This window comes from Anopheles maculipalpis, chromosome 3RL, assembly GCF_943734695.1.
Source record: "Anopheles maculipalpis chromosome 3RL, idAnoMacuDA_375_x, whole genome shotgun sequence".
Lineage (NCBI taxonomy): Eukaryota > Metazoa > Arthropoda > Insecta > Diptera > Culicidae > Anopheles > Anopheles maculipalpis.
In genome coordinates this window covers 35,536,641-35,551,036 of record NC_064872.1, presented here as the reverse complement: position 1 = coordinate 35,551,036, position 14,396 = coordinate 35,536,641, and the positions used below count along the sequence as shown (strand labels likewise).

At 45.7% G+C, this 14,396-nt stretch overlaps 2 protein-coding genes across 4 annotated transcripts in view; both read left to right on the top strand.

The window, feature by feature from the left end:
- The window catches only part of LOC126565618 (profilin), a 460,520-nt gene that overhangs the window by 258,345 nt on the left and 187,779 nt on the right, over positions 1-14,396 (top strand). The window lies entirely within an intron of this gene.
- The window catches only part of LOC126563739 (protein outspread), a 197,440-nt gene continuing 185,938 nt past the window's right edge, over positions 2,895-14,396 (top strand). For both annotated transcript variants that reach the window (XM_050220437.1, XM_050220436.1), the window contains exon 1: positions 2,895-3,028. In XM_050220437.1, the coding sequence (XP_050076394.1) occupies positions 2,909-3,028 (120 nt within the window). In that variant the 5' untranslated portion in view covers positions 2,895-2,908. The remainder of the gene's footprint in view (positions 3,029-14,396) is intronic.

The window sequence follows — 14,396 nt, the reverse complement described above, 5'->3', positions numbered from 1 at the left end:
GAAGCGTCAGTATCGTTTGTTTTCGTGCCAAAGCTTGTGCGAAAGAAAGAGACAGAAAGCCGCCACAAAACAGAGATAGCACATGCCGAGAGAGCTTTCGTTCGCTCTTCGGTTCGGCTTTTGCATTTTCTCACATTTCTTCGCTTCGGTTTAAAGATCCGTCTGTGGCAGGTTTAAAAAAAACTTAGCTTCCAACGACGTCGGGTGTGCGTTTCTGGTGCGCGCGACGAGATCAAGCAAATCAACGTAGCAATTTGCGGTGTGCGGATTATTTACCGATTATTGCAGCGTCGAGCATAAAATTTATCGCTGTGTTATTCGAAAATCCATTGCAATTCTATTCTGCGACAGAACAGTGTACGGAACAGGAAGAAGTTCGAGGCAAGTAGTTTGAGTGTGTCCAGAATTATATTCATATCCTACCGATCGATTAGGTTGTTTTTGTGATAGAAACTAATGTGCTCCTATTATACAACAACAGTTCTGTGTGCGTGTGATGTGAAATTTTTCTGTAATTAATGGCAAATGTTTGATAGCTTTTGCACTTTTTTTTATCATCACGGTATCAACTACCCACTAATAGAAAGGCATGCGAACGATTGTGAAACAAACCTGTTATTGTGCTTGTTTCGAGACGGAGCTCCCTACATACCACAAGTGTCACAACACAACGATCACCGGTGATTGTATCACACATGCGTTTTCTAGTGAAGCCACTAGAAACTGGACACGAGCGTGATCTGTCCGCTCTGTGTGCATCATCTCACGGTTGCAGCATAAACGTCAAAACCGATCGTGCGTGCACGTGAGCGCAAGTGCGTCGTGCATGGCGTAAGTTTTGTTTTTCCGTTCCTGCGCTTCCTGCTGATCGTTTGTGTCGAAAAGTGTGTGTATTTTTTTTTGCTTTTTCCATTGAACTGGGTCGACTGTGTGCGTTGAGGTGGTGCGGCCCGGTCTATGTTTGTGAGTATGTGTGCGTGCGGGCGCGCGTGTGAGTAAACAAAACGTTCTAGCCCGATATGTGTGTTGGTTGTTTGGTTGCGTGAAGCGCACGCATTTTTTCGATGTATTACGCTGGAAGCTGTGGCCGATCGTCGCGTTTGTGCGTTGATGTGTGTTTGTGTGCGTAGAGAATTGCATCTCGCCGTCGCTTTATTGTTATTCTCTCTCTTGTTTTTTTTTAATCTTTGATGATCGAGTTGATGATCACGCGGGTGCACAATTTGTTTTCATTTATTTTTGGGCCCTCTCGAATGCAGTTTTGTTGAAATGCAGGCTTGGAACGTTTGAAGGGTGTTTGTAAAGAGAATGAATAACCAATTAGTTTCACTTCTTTTAGATGATCGTAACGATGCGTAATACGATCATTAGTTTAATTAAAGTTTTTGATGAAAACTCTTGTTTTTTTACTCAAATGAATTAATGAATTCATTCATGCTTTTACCAACAAATTTTACAAACGGCAAAGTTGTCCAACCAGTTTGATTAAACACACTTAAAAAAACACACAAAAAAGCAACTAAACAATTGTTTCGAACACCAACAATGATCCGTTAAGGCATTAAAACAAAAGCACACCACCAAATGAATTCCGCCAGCAACGATTGTCGGAAAATTGCAATCGATTTCTTTTCCACCTTAAACTGATAATAGCGTTGGCCTTCACCATCCTCACACACACGTTCACTCCAATCACCAATCGTGCACGTGCTGCCGTGTAAAGTGATTTTTCAACAACCGCGTTATCAAAACAATCGCGTGTGTCGTTTACCCGAGTTTTCTATTTTATTTTTTCCCCTACTCAATTTGTGGAGGAAAATTTGTGGCCTCCATTAAACGAATCGAGCAGGTCGTTTCGACAATACAAAATTTTCATGCCTAGTTTCCTTAGCTCTAGCTTGAAAGTGGACGTGTCAATTGAGCGGACTTTCCCTCCTCACCGGTGTGCGTGCGTTTCAAAGAAAGAAAAATTAAAGCCTCAAAATTGATTAAAATTGTTGTTACCATTTACTTTACTTTGCTTTACTTTTTGCAGTGCAAAACAACGGCCTCACAGAGTGCATCACAGGTGCAGCGTAAGCCTGTGTTGTGGGCGCACTGTGCTGTACGAGTGTTTATGTGTGCGAAAGTGTTTGTTTGCATTTCGTACCAATCCGTATGGTAGTGTTGTTGCAGAATGCAAATGAAAAGCTGTTGAACTTAACAGCCACGTTTGGTGTAAAGTAATCGAAAAGTGAAACAAAAAATATTAATAGAAAGCAAGAATACGCTAAAGTGTACTTGAAAATGTGTAACTAAGCTTCGATTGTGAAATCTAAAAAAAATATTGTACGTGTGCTAGTGCATAGGAAGCGAAACTCGGCCAAAACCCGACCTCCACGTGGAGATGCTTACAATGTAAGAAATCCGAAATCAGCTCCAAAATCAATTCGAAAAAAAAAACAACGAACGCATTGGAGATGAAGTTCGAGTGTACGATCGCCTAAAGGAGAAGGCTTCCGAGCCTTCTGGAGGAGGATCCCTTGCCTTTGGGGGCTTTAAAATCGCATCCTTTTGGTTTGCAACATAACCCCACTCAAAGTACGAAAGTGATTCGACAAATAATTCAAAATATTCACTCCAACAGACCCCCACAAAACGAGGGTGCTCAAAAGTGAATGAATAAATATTACCAACGGAAAGAAAGTGAAGCTTGAGTGAATTCTACGTGTGCATACTGCGATCTATATTACGGAAACGAGGGTTTGTGCGTGTATACGAGTGAAGAAGAAATTTGGTGTTTTTTTTTTAAATATCCTTCAACCCTCCAGTGAATGTGTGTTGGCGTGTGTGTGTGTGTGTGTGTGTATCTTCGCGCGTGTGTGCGTTTATTTTCCCCTTAAATCGTTAAAGCAGTAATTCCAGAAACATGGGAAGCCGAAACATCGAGTGTCGTAAATTTTCACCGAACATCTTCAACAAGAGCAAATGCACGCACTGCTTCCGGCAGCGGGAGGAGCACAGTGCAGCCGCCCTGGAATGCAATCGGGTAAGTTTAACCCTGGGTTCTACCTACTTTGCATATCTTCAAACGGATGGCCACAAACCGATGTGTTTTTGGGTCCCAGAGCCCGTTTTTTTTTTGTAAAGTTCTGTTACGTATCTCGAATTTTTCGTTTTGTCTCTCGGAAGTTTTGCCGATTCGTTTTGTCTGTTGCAACTCACCGTTGCAACCGATTTCGAAATGATTTTTACGCACGTTTTTTTTTTACTTGGGTGGGAGCGTTGGGTGTGGGTGTATGCAGATGCAGTTCGCTACAGCAGTAACAGCAGCAGTTGTTTCGATGTTTTTGCGACCGTTTGTGCAGCTGCTGCTGCTGCTGCTGCTGCTGCTGCTGCTGCTGCTGCTGCTGCTGCTGCTGCTGCTGCTGCTGAATGGTGTGTTGAGTAGGGGGTTACTTTTAGGACACGATTTTATTCTTAATCGAAAACGCATCGGTTAAAGAAGAATTTATTGCAGAAGAGAATATAAGATTTGGTCCGTTTTTCTTAGGGGCTGTACTTGCGTGGCCTTTGCCTTCCGGGGTGACAATAAATTGTCGCAATTTATTGCATTCCATTGATTAAAAGTTTATAACTGGTGTTTGGATTGTGAAGTGTTATCAAGCTTTGAAGACTCACATGTACAAAGATTTTCTTATCTTCAACGCCACCATTAATTTATCACTAAAGCGCATCGGTTTTGCTATCGTAATCGGTCTCGTTATGATGCAAAGTGCCCTAGAAAAGTGATTTAAACGATTTCATGACTTCTGTTTTGTGGTAGCGTGTATGATTAGGCAATTGATTTATAGCCGATCGAAACACAACTCCAACCAGATGTTGGCGGGTAGTCCCTTAGCCCTGTCGTTTATGGTAGCAACAACGAGAGCTTGTTTAGTAGATGAGAAACCACATTTCATCATTTTCGTTTAGAGATCCCCCAAACCTTATAGGGAAAATGATGTCATCAACGGCCTGGTCCAGCTTCGGATGGTGTAACACTGCTAGAATTTAATTAAGACTTTGTTAATAAATTAAAATTTCGTTCCAAACCTTAAATCACGATTTTTGGAAGCGTAGGCCACATGTGCGCTAACATGTACGTGGCAGCCGGACTGTTCCCAGCTCGAGAGTGTTTGGAAACTCGCGCGAAAGTTTGGTGCCGTACCGTGAAATTCTTGTTGCCAACATAACACGAGCGAAGAGAACATAATTGGACGATCGTACTGTGGCGAAGAAAATGGGGTAGTTTATTGAAATTTTTAACGACTCGAGCACACACCAAAGGGGGACGCATAATAAGGGGCCAAGATGTTGTGACCCATTGTGCAGAGATTGTGACTGCAGATTCTTTGCCTTCTGCATCTGTTCTGCACCGTTCGGGAAAACGGGAGTGGTGGTCGGTGGAACGTGCGCGCGTGATATTCCGCGCGAGTTCACATCTTCGCTCATCGTGGCACACGTACGCTAAGATTGTTTCTCGCACAGGGCAGTGGGGACCTCGTACCTGGTGGCGATGAAATTCTTTTGCGTCGAGCAGAAGGGTCGCCCGATCGCGACCCAATCCTGGTCGCGCCTTACTGACCGATCTTTTTTTTTTTGCGCTTCCTTTTTTCCTCTCGCTGTCCGGAGCAGTGTTTTGCCCGTCCACTGTAAGGTCAAAGGGTGGCCGATTCGCATCGCGATCGAGCAAAAGCAGCTTTTCAACACGCCCGGTAGTGCGGTCAGAATGTGCGAGCCGCTGAGAGCTCTCGACGAAAAGTCGATGTCAGGGCCACACGGCAGATGAAGGCAGACTCTGGGTCCAGCTGACCCCGATGTGAGGGTTTTGGTAAAAGAATTCCTTCCCAACGCAACACCCTTAGGAATTGAGCTTGAGAAGAGCGAAAGAAAAAAACGGCACTCACTCTCAACGATCCTGAAGGAGTGCGCCCTTAGGCGCTGTTGGGCGAACCGATCCAACCGATCGGTTGGATATTCGGCTCGGTAAAGCATAATTTATGCAAAAAAATAATTTCCAAAAAATAACCTCCCAAAAAGCCAAATCTGCTTGAACCGAAACCAATTGAGATGTGGAGGGTGGCAGGAACGGGCGAGGGAAGTCGACGATGACCGCGATGAGGACAACAGTCGCTTGTAACAACATAACAGTCGCTTGAAGAAGATGGAAGAAAAACCACGTAAAACGAATACGAGACGAGAGCACTTTGCCAAGATGTTTGTGGATAGTTTTTTGGGGCAGCTGTTCGGCAGAGTTCTTGCTGTAGCGGGACAACGTTTTTGGCTCTCTTTTTTTTTTTAGCCTGCTTCCTGCATGTTTTGTATTGTGGAGATTCTTTCTGCCGCGAATTCTTCGCGGAGATCGCGAAGTTACAGGTGACCGTGTGCCGGGAGGCTTAAGTTGGATGGGGTTAGTTGGAGAATTGCGGTAGCGGATGAGCAACACCATCGCCATTTCGGCAACATGCCATGACGAAGTCACTCTGACGCCATCTAGTATGTGATTGAAGATTGTGTGTGATCTCAGAAGGTGTTTGGAGTTTTTGGAAAGCGGATGAGAAACCTTCTGAAGTACTAACCCAAAACTAAGGAGACGTTTGAAGTTGTTGCTGAAGTCTCGTCTGGTGCAGACGTACCTCAGCTTCAGTGGCATCAGAACTTCAGGATTTAAGTTCCTCTGCCACGACACGCTTTATCTGTGCTTTGACCTCAAAATCTCTTCCGTCCAGCGGTACGATATCTGCGTCTCGATGTAGGTCTCCTCGCTCGCATCGGTGCACTAATAACTATGCTCGCACATACCGGGTCACCGACGATCTAGACGTTGGGCCAAATTCGGTAACCTGCTTTCTGTGTCGAGAATGGTATGGCACCGATTTTTTGTTAGCTATTCGCGCGCTCGTATGTATATGTGCCGGCGTGCTTTTTTTACCCCCGTCTTCATCGCCTGCGGGCACCGGAAACCGGCCTAATAACGGTGATCGTCACCGGTTACGTTTATCACCGAAAAGTGACCAATCTATCGGGGTAATGAGCACGGTGAAACATTCTCCAATTCGATTCCAACCTATCGTAGTTCACACGGGGAGAATGAGAAAGAGAGAGATTAAGTCAGGCTTTATGGGTCGTGATGATGGAGTCCGATGAAATCGAATGAACTTGAGACCTCTCGCTTGCGTCAGTATCTTTCGGGGTTTGCCAGAAGTCAGGGCTGGTTGTCACGCGGGTCCATATGGTGCGAAATGGCGCACTGCTTGCTGGCTACACATCGTTCACGGTCGAGGCAATAAGCGAGCTGTGTTGGAAAGTGGCCACCCTATTATGGGGCATTTCCTTCCCGCGCTCCACTACGGTTGCGTCGGGAAAATTGATGGAATGTTTCGAAAAGCCGAATCGAGCGTTCCGATCGATTGAGGGAGGGGAAAAAAGGGTCACCGCCACCAATCGGCAGAGCAGTGGCGCACGTACCATAGGTCGGGTCTAGGCCAAATGCTTTTAATGCTTCGAGATCGGGAAGTTTGTTACACGTGTTTAAGGTTTTTTTGAAGCTTCGTGTGGGAAGGAATTCCACAACCGATACGAGTATGGACCTCTGGGCGCAACCATTAGGCCGGGGGTCGATCGAATATTGCACCGGTTCGAATTTATCTGCCCTTGTGGGCTGCTGTAGTTTTGAAGCTCTGGTCTAACACTCGCACTGGGAAAGGGCACATGGACGTAAAAGCATGGACATAAATGCTCGCGGTCGCGTATGCAGTTGCGAAAGCTAATCGAGTTCTCGTACAAGGGTTGTATTTTCTAAAGTGTACTACGTTGGACTCAATGTACTTTACTCTGTTTTAGAATACATCTCCAGTAGTTCATTTTTTATGTTTGGTTTGTCTGGAAACATACATCAACTTCGAACAGAACCCGCTCCAGATATTTAATCCTCGCAACTTAATTAGTCATTGTTTCGTTCGTTTGTTTTTCAATTAATATCTGACCGCCACTTACTCGATCGCAACTGGCGATGTTGTTAGTTGTTTTCTTTTTCATTTGAGCCTGCTTCAAGTTCTTCTCCGAGCCCAGAAGTCTCTGTGGCGGCATCGATCGATGGGAATGAAAATGAAATAAAAACTTCCCAAACAAGCATTAAAACAACAACCGTCACCTTGTCGGTGGCAGTTCGCAACCAGAAGCCCACCACAACTCGAAGTCCCAGGGCCCTTAGGCTGCCAATTTCCAATCGTTCGCTGGGGTCGCTTCTTGCGCGAAAAAGACTTGAGCTGCTGACCAAATGAAAGGAAAGGCAAATAATAAAAAACAAAGCTAGCATCCAATGCGGCGCTGATGTTGGGCCTTGTTTGTACTTTGAATTCCTCTCCCTTTCGTTCCTTCCAATATGCTGCTCCATTGCTCGAAGAATTGAAAAACATTTTCAACAGCTGTTAATTTTTCAATTTCACGTTGTTTGGCTTGCAATAAACGTAGCGCAGTTCGGGCACGAGAAAAAAGTGCTCAAACAAGAACAAATTAAATAAAAAAGGCCGGATCCTGTCAGTAGTTGAAGTTTATTGCGCCCTACACGAAGAATTTTGTGTTTCTTTAACGTAGAAAACTTTGTTCTATGGAAAAAAAAGAAATCGCTCGGGAAACTTCTCTTCGGACAGTGGAAGTTCACAACTGTGTCGCAATAAAACAAACTTAAATGAGGGTCGCAAAGCATAACCTCCCTTCAACGCAACCGTTTGAAAAAAACTGATCGAACGATCGGTTACCCTCGTCCTACGCGCCCCCAAAGAAAACCCCGACACCACCGGCATTCCGGAAGCGGAAAGCGGACGAGTGCTTTCGCCATCGGGGCAAGTTCGCGTACTGACCGCATCGGAATGCGCGTGGCCCACGGTGCGAACATTTTTCGCGGATATAAACTCGGCTTTTTGTCTGCCTGCCTTCCTGGTGCCTGTAGGCTTCCTTTAACGGCGGTTGTCGTCTACCAGCGGTTGCTGGTCTTGTTGCCCGTCGATTCGCGCCCAGCAACGCTGCGGGTTGTTTCACTTTCATTGCGAATATGTTGCCCCTTGCTCTCATACGCTCGCTGGCTCGTTTCCTTGCCAAAGTTGGGCTCCATTTTTTTTATTACCGGGGGAGCATTTTTCATGGGATTTTCTAATTATTGGCACGCAGTTTTCAGCGGAGGGGAAGGCATTAGATTTTTCGGTTGACGGGGTAGGTTTCGCTTTTGCTTTCAAGTAGAAAGTGCTTTCGTTCATCTTTTACATTGGAAGCATTTTTTTTTTTGGGAGTTTGTCGTCATGCACCGCCACCGGTCCTATTTGTTTCCCAGGAGTGTGAGCTTCGACAAGTCACGATGAGTTTTTGATGATGAGGAAAGATGATGATAATCTATCGCTTGCTGCAAGGTGATTACTTTCGCTACTCTTTTGCTGCTTACCGACAGCATCAGGTTTTGTTTGTGATAGTTCGCAGTTTGATGGATTAATCCTCTCTATGGTAGGCTTCAAAGTGCTCCACATTTTCTTATCCGATCGGTACAAATATACTCCAAATGATATGGAATGGAAATGGTTTGATTGCGAATAAGTAGCTAAAAGTGTAGATAGTTAATTTACCTTTCACTTTCAATCTCTGTTTGTTATGGCGAATTTTAAACTTAAACTTCTCGGACCACTCTAACATGATTTGATTAACCTTGATACAGCAAAGCAACCTGCTCGTTTTCGTGCGTGTTTCCTAACCTCGTGCGTAACACCACCAGCACCGATCAGTACAGTGCAATGAACTGGCCCTACCACCACCGGGAACTACGACAGTACACAAAAAGGGAAAGGTACTGTGTGGCGTCTCCACGTTTAAGCACACGCACATATACACAAGCACACACACATGCACGCACGTGTGGCCAGGAGCCATTGACTGCCTCCGTCATCTCTTCACGACACCGTGGAATGTGATTGTTGTTCTTCGACAAATGCTCTGCCCCCCGATCGCACCGATCCCCCCCAGTGATGATGTGTTTTTGATGGGCCCGCTAGTGTTTTGCGTGTGAGGCGTCTTCAATTGGTTGAGCATAGGTGTTTTTCTTTCGTTTTTCTCCGCCTGTGTCCCGGTGATCGTTAAAGTATTTTTCTATCGTTCGATTTCTTGTTGCGTTTGATGTTTTTGTTTCGTAGATGTGTGTGTGTGTGTGTGTGTGTGTGTGTGTGTGTGTGTGTGTTTTTTATGGGTTTAGATTGAAAGAGAAAGTTCAATCTCCTTGCGGTAGGGTTGTAGATAAATAGAGAGGAGAGGTGCGGATAGCGACTATTTCGGGGGAAGGAGCGCAATTTCTGCCAGAAAATGAGTCAAACATACCGACGTGGTGAACGTGACCGATGCGTGAGTAATGATGCGAAGCGTTTGAGCCAATCATCGATGACGATTGAGTTAAGAATTTTTATTGCTGCCACATCCTGGCGCCAGTAGTCGTGAGTCTAATTGCAAAAGACTTTGATTCATTTAAAAAATTTATTGACTTTTGATATGCTTTTTAATCAGTGATCGCAGAGATTTCTTCAACAGTCGAAGTTCGCATTGATCAACTTCTCACATGTACTTGCTCTGTGACCCCGTGAGCTTGTCAAATCTATTACCATTTAACTTTGAAGTCTAGTGTCCACTATTCTCCTGTAAGTTGTTTAAGCACTGTAAGATAAATGTTGCTGTTCACTAGTATCTTCCGGTCTGTACAAAAACGTACAACTTAATCCCTGGTGGGCATCAAAAACTAAACAACCTTCCCGCGCCACAGTTTGTTGGCAGTGTTTGAGTCACAATTCTTTATCTTAAGACGCGGCAACAGCCTAGCATTACCGGTGGAACCTTTCAGTAACACTCGTTCCATCATCGTCCGTTTCCGCACTTTGGAGTCTACCACGGCGCAAGGAATACAAACGTGACCTTATGGGATCTATTTTCGGTGCGCAGTTATTTAATTAGCGTTATCTGCCTTTACGCTAGATAATCCTTATCTTGTGTGGGCCACGCCGCAGGCCCACCAGCAGTTTATTTCGTGGTCCGCTTTGTGGTTGATGTCTCTATAGCCGAGCGGCCGTGAGGACGCATCGTTAGCTGTTTAGCTGATGCCCTTTTTTCCCCCTACACAGGGACAACGCTTCGCAAGACAATGCGTTTTCTGTCCCGCGGCTCTGTGTGTGCGTGTGTCCTTCGAGTGAAGCAACGACCGAGCATTATTTGGTATGAGGTTTTGTTGTACAGTGGTAGAAAATGGACGGCACCGATACGGTTTCCCTGTTTTGCTGCAACGTCTAAGCGTCATTTTCCCTTGGAGCTTTGAGTCGTTGAGGGGTCGGTGGCGATACATTTTAAAAGGTCATGACGCTATCACCGTGCGACAGGGGTTGAGCGTCGGAGTTTTCAATTATTCATAAGCAAAGGTGATGCATTTCATTTTCACTTGGTGAACATTAGAGTCATATTGGTGCCGTGACCAGGAAACTTGTATTTCTTTTTAATTGTATTAAGTTGATTACACATCACAAGCACAAGATAATAATCCTGGCTAATCCGTGGCCAGCTACGTAGGATTATTAAATGGAGTAAAGCATTCCACAACCATTATCAAGGCTAGGAAAGCAGGTCTTCGAAGTGAGCAAATTGAGCTCAAGTGTTAAGCATCGAGAAGACATCGTGTTTGGCTCGTTTGTGCGAATGTGTCGTGATCGGCAACAATTTACACGGAATTTGTACCCGTCTAGCCAGGATGACACATTCTGCATCGCAACCCGCTCACCCACCTTCACCACCAGCACGTTCATGTCGTGCGTAGTGAGACGCACAGAATGGCTGCAGCTAAGACAAGATACAACGCTCCACAGTGCAATGCAATCCAGCATCCCAGACCGTAGTCAAATTATAATAAATCGTCTTCACTTCACACCTGATCATGTGCCCTTTTGCGAACTGTGTGCATATGTGGTGTAATGTGCTGGAGGATGAGGAGCGAGGTTAGGTAAAGTGAAAGGATTGCATGGAACGGAAGCGAAGGTGCTACAAAACGAGCTCCCGTCTTCGTCCCGGTATCCGACTACGAAGATGGGGAGGACCTAGATCAGGCTGCCTGGGTTGTTGCTGTGTACGAGCGCATCGAGCCGAGCCACTCTAGATGCGCGGCTTGATGGTGAAGACGACGTGTGCTTATGATGAAATAGGATACTTTGTGGCTTCCTTAATGTCGCGCTTTATACCGGGTCCGGGGAGGCCGGGTAGTTGGGAGGCAGTTAGCCTTCACAGTGCACTTTTCGCACTTCATCTTGGCATCGATGGCGCACGATCTTTGGGCTTGCTGTCTCGTGCAACTCGTACCCCGTACCGATACGCATGAGTGGTAGAGTAACACTAAACCAGATTAGCTGCTGCTGATAGTGACAGAAGACTCACATGCATTCTACACCTCGCTTCTACCGCCTCCATTCCCCGTTCTTGGCCAGCTCCAAGTGCGTAGAGGTCTTTCAATTTTGCTCCCCAACAAAGCTTTCGATCGATGTTCGATTTCATCTGCATTGGCTTTCGTGTGGTGTCGCCAGCGTTGCTGCTGCTGATGCTCCCTGGTGTGACCAACAACTTTCCCGCTCCCATCCACCCTTCCTTCCCACTCCGATAGAAGAATGGAATGTGGTTCCAAAGGGAAAAAAACGATGCGGTTTCACACCGGCTTCGATGCGTTTGCGTTTTTGCTGCTTCGGTTGTGTGCGTGTGTGTGTGTAGTGATACATTTGGGAGACGAATGCGCGCGCGCCCGGGCACATTCACACACATCGTCAGAATTGACCAGCGCGGCACAGGTCCCCGCCAGCACACTTTTCCCAGCGCCGATTCCCAATGCGCCAATCCGCAACATAGAAGACAAATGAATGTGCACAAATGTGAACAACAATTGTCGATAATCATCCATCCCGTGCGCTGGTCCGTAGGTATTGGAGGATTAAGCCGGAACCGGCGGGGGAGAACCGGCCAGCGATGTGCAAGTTGACTCACCACAGCAACTGCCGGTAAGGAAGGCCTCTTTCTGTAGTGAAGGCGCCACAACACTTACCACACCATTTCCCAGCCGGGATGAGATTGCGATGATTCCGAACGATGGTGGAGCATGAGATGAACATTTACCCGAAGCAAAGTGGTCGGTGCTGGTGGCAAACGCCGCGCAACGTCATCGGCTGTCGTGAAGCTGGTGGAAATTTGTTGAAGATTAATCATCTTTCACATACAACTCTCTTTCGCGTTGCTTTGTGCAGTTCGTTTCTTTGGGGTGGTTTTTTCTTCACCAATCCGTTTAGTTTTGGTTACTGTTCTCTCCAGTCGTTTGCAGCTTTAATTTCTCCTTCTCGGTTGTCGCCCGCTATTGTATTACGATCGATCCATCCAACTGTCTAATGTCTTCAACGCAATTCCAATGTTTTTTTTTTTCGTTTATTTATAGAGGCTTTGAGTCTTAGAGACTACATTCGTCTCTCTACTGTACAAAAAATGGTTTAATCCAATACAAAACTATCGTATATGTGGCTTAAATATTATGGCAAACTATTGCGATTATGGCATGTGACAATGGATAAGTTTAAACTATTTAAGCAAATTAATTTTAAAAAAAAGTTTTGCTTAAAAATTTAAGCAAAACTAAATTTAAGCAAATTTCTCTATATAAATGACTGATCTGTAAAAATCGAAAAACGTCGGTTCTGATGAAGTTAGTCAGGTGATAGAATTGTCGTGTAATCGGTGTCTAGTTGGCAGGTGGCTCGGTGTGTCGTATATCCATGGCAATCGGTGAGGATGTGGCGGACGGTGATGTCAACACCACAGAAGGTATCTAGTCTAGGAGGAATAGATTTTTCTAGGATTCCGAAATGACCCGGAATCCAACAGAAAACGATTGTCGGGGACGCAAGTATGGAGTCTAGGAGCGGGATGTGGGGGTCTTTGGAGGTGCCTTGTTCCAGGGCAGCCAGAACACTGGCACTGCCGCTGAAGATGACGTTCGGTCGGTCAGTCTGTAGTCCTTCGTCGGCGGCTAGTTGAATTGCAACTGCTTCGGCGGAAAAGATGGAGGTGTGATTAGGAAATTTGATGGCGCAGTTGTCCGTGGTGGAGTAGATCCCACAGCCGGCTGAGTCCAGATGAACGGAGCCGTCTGTAAAGCCCCACCCACCAATCCCCGGCGGGTGGATTAGATGATCAGTGGTTGGTGGATGATCACCCACAACTGTTGGTGAGTGTCTGTAGTTCTGCGTTTGCTCTTGTGATGAATGCAGTTGCGTCGAGTCCTTTATCAAGGATCCGAGCTTCAGCTTCCACTAGTCGGTTGGTGATGATGTGTTCCATAGGAAGGAGGTCGCTTTCGCAGAGGAGGGAGTTGATCGGACTGGTGACAAATGCACCAGTGGCATCGCGGATGGCTGTGTGGTAAATAGGTGCTACTCTCTTCTCGAAGGTTGTTCGTTTGCGTGAAACAATCTCGATGCCGTAGAGTAGTTTGGGTAGGAGCCAGGCATTGAAGTTGCGGTTTTGTGTTATACGGGAGGCCCGAGCTTTGCCGGTTCCGAGCGTCCGGAACAGGTTCAGCTGGTTGTTTGCTTCCTTCTTAACCGTGTTAGAGTGAGAAATAAAGGAAAGGCGAGTGTTGAAAGTTACGCCGAGTATGTCGGTAGTCCGTGCGTTGGGTATTTGTGTGTTGTTGTATTTGATCGGTCGTCGATTTGTACAGGGAGTGTGTTTACAAATGTGGAGGATTTTGGATTTAGTGTGAGACCCGACTCTCTCGACCACTGTCGAATTCCGTCAACCCCTGTTTGCAGGAGTTTACGGGATTCGCAAGCGGAACGAGAAGACGAGGCCAGGATAATAGCGTCTGCGTGAAGGAATGCTTAGATTTCTGTAGGAATAAAGCAAAACAGGGATTCCATGCTAATGAGGAAAAGGGTGGGAGAGAGAATGGCACCTTGTGGGACGCCATTATCTAATGTGTTGAGGAAACGCAATATCCAATGGAAATAACCTTTCCATTTCTTTGCTGATAGTTGTTTTCTTTTTCGTCTACTTTTTCTGGGATTTTGTTCTTCTTTTCTTATTCAATGAAAACATAACTTTCATATATTTTACAACCACTTGTTTGCCGCTCCTGCTTTCATATAGCCACAGTAATACAACCCAAGAAACCATCTCAACCACCCGTTCTTAATTACTCCGTTCTTAATTATTTCTTTAACTTTATTGCAACACTTCGGGGTGTTAATTTCTGAGATAGTGTTGATAATGGCGCGACACAGTATCTCCAGTGCCAGACCATCTCACCAACGTCACATGATAGTTTTATCGGC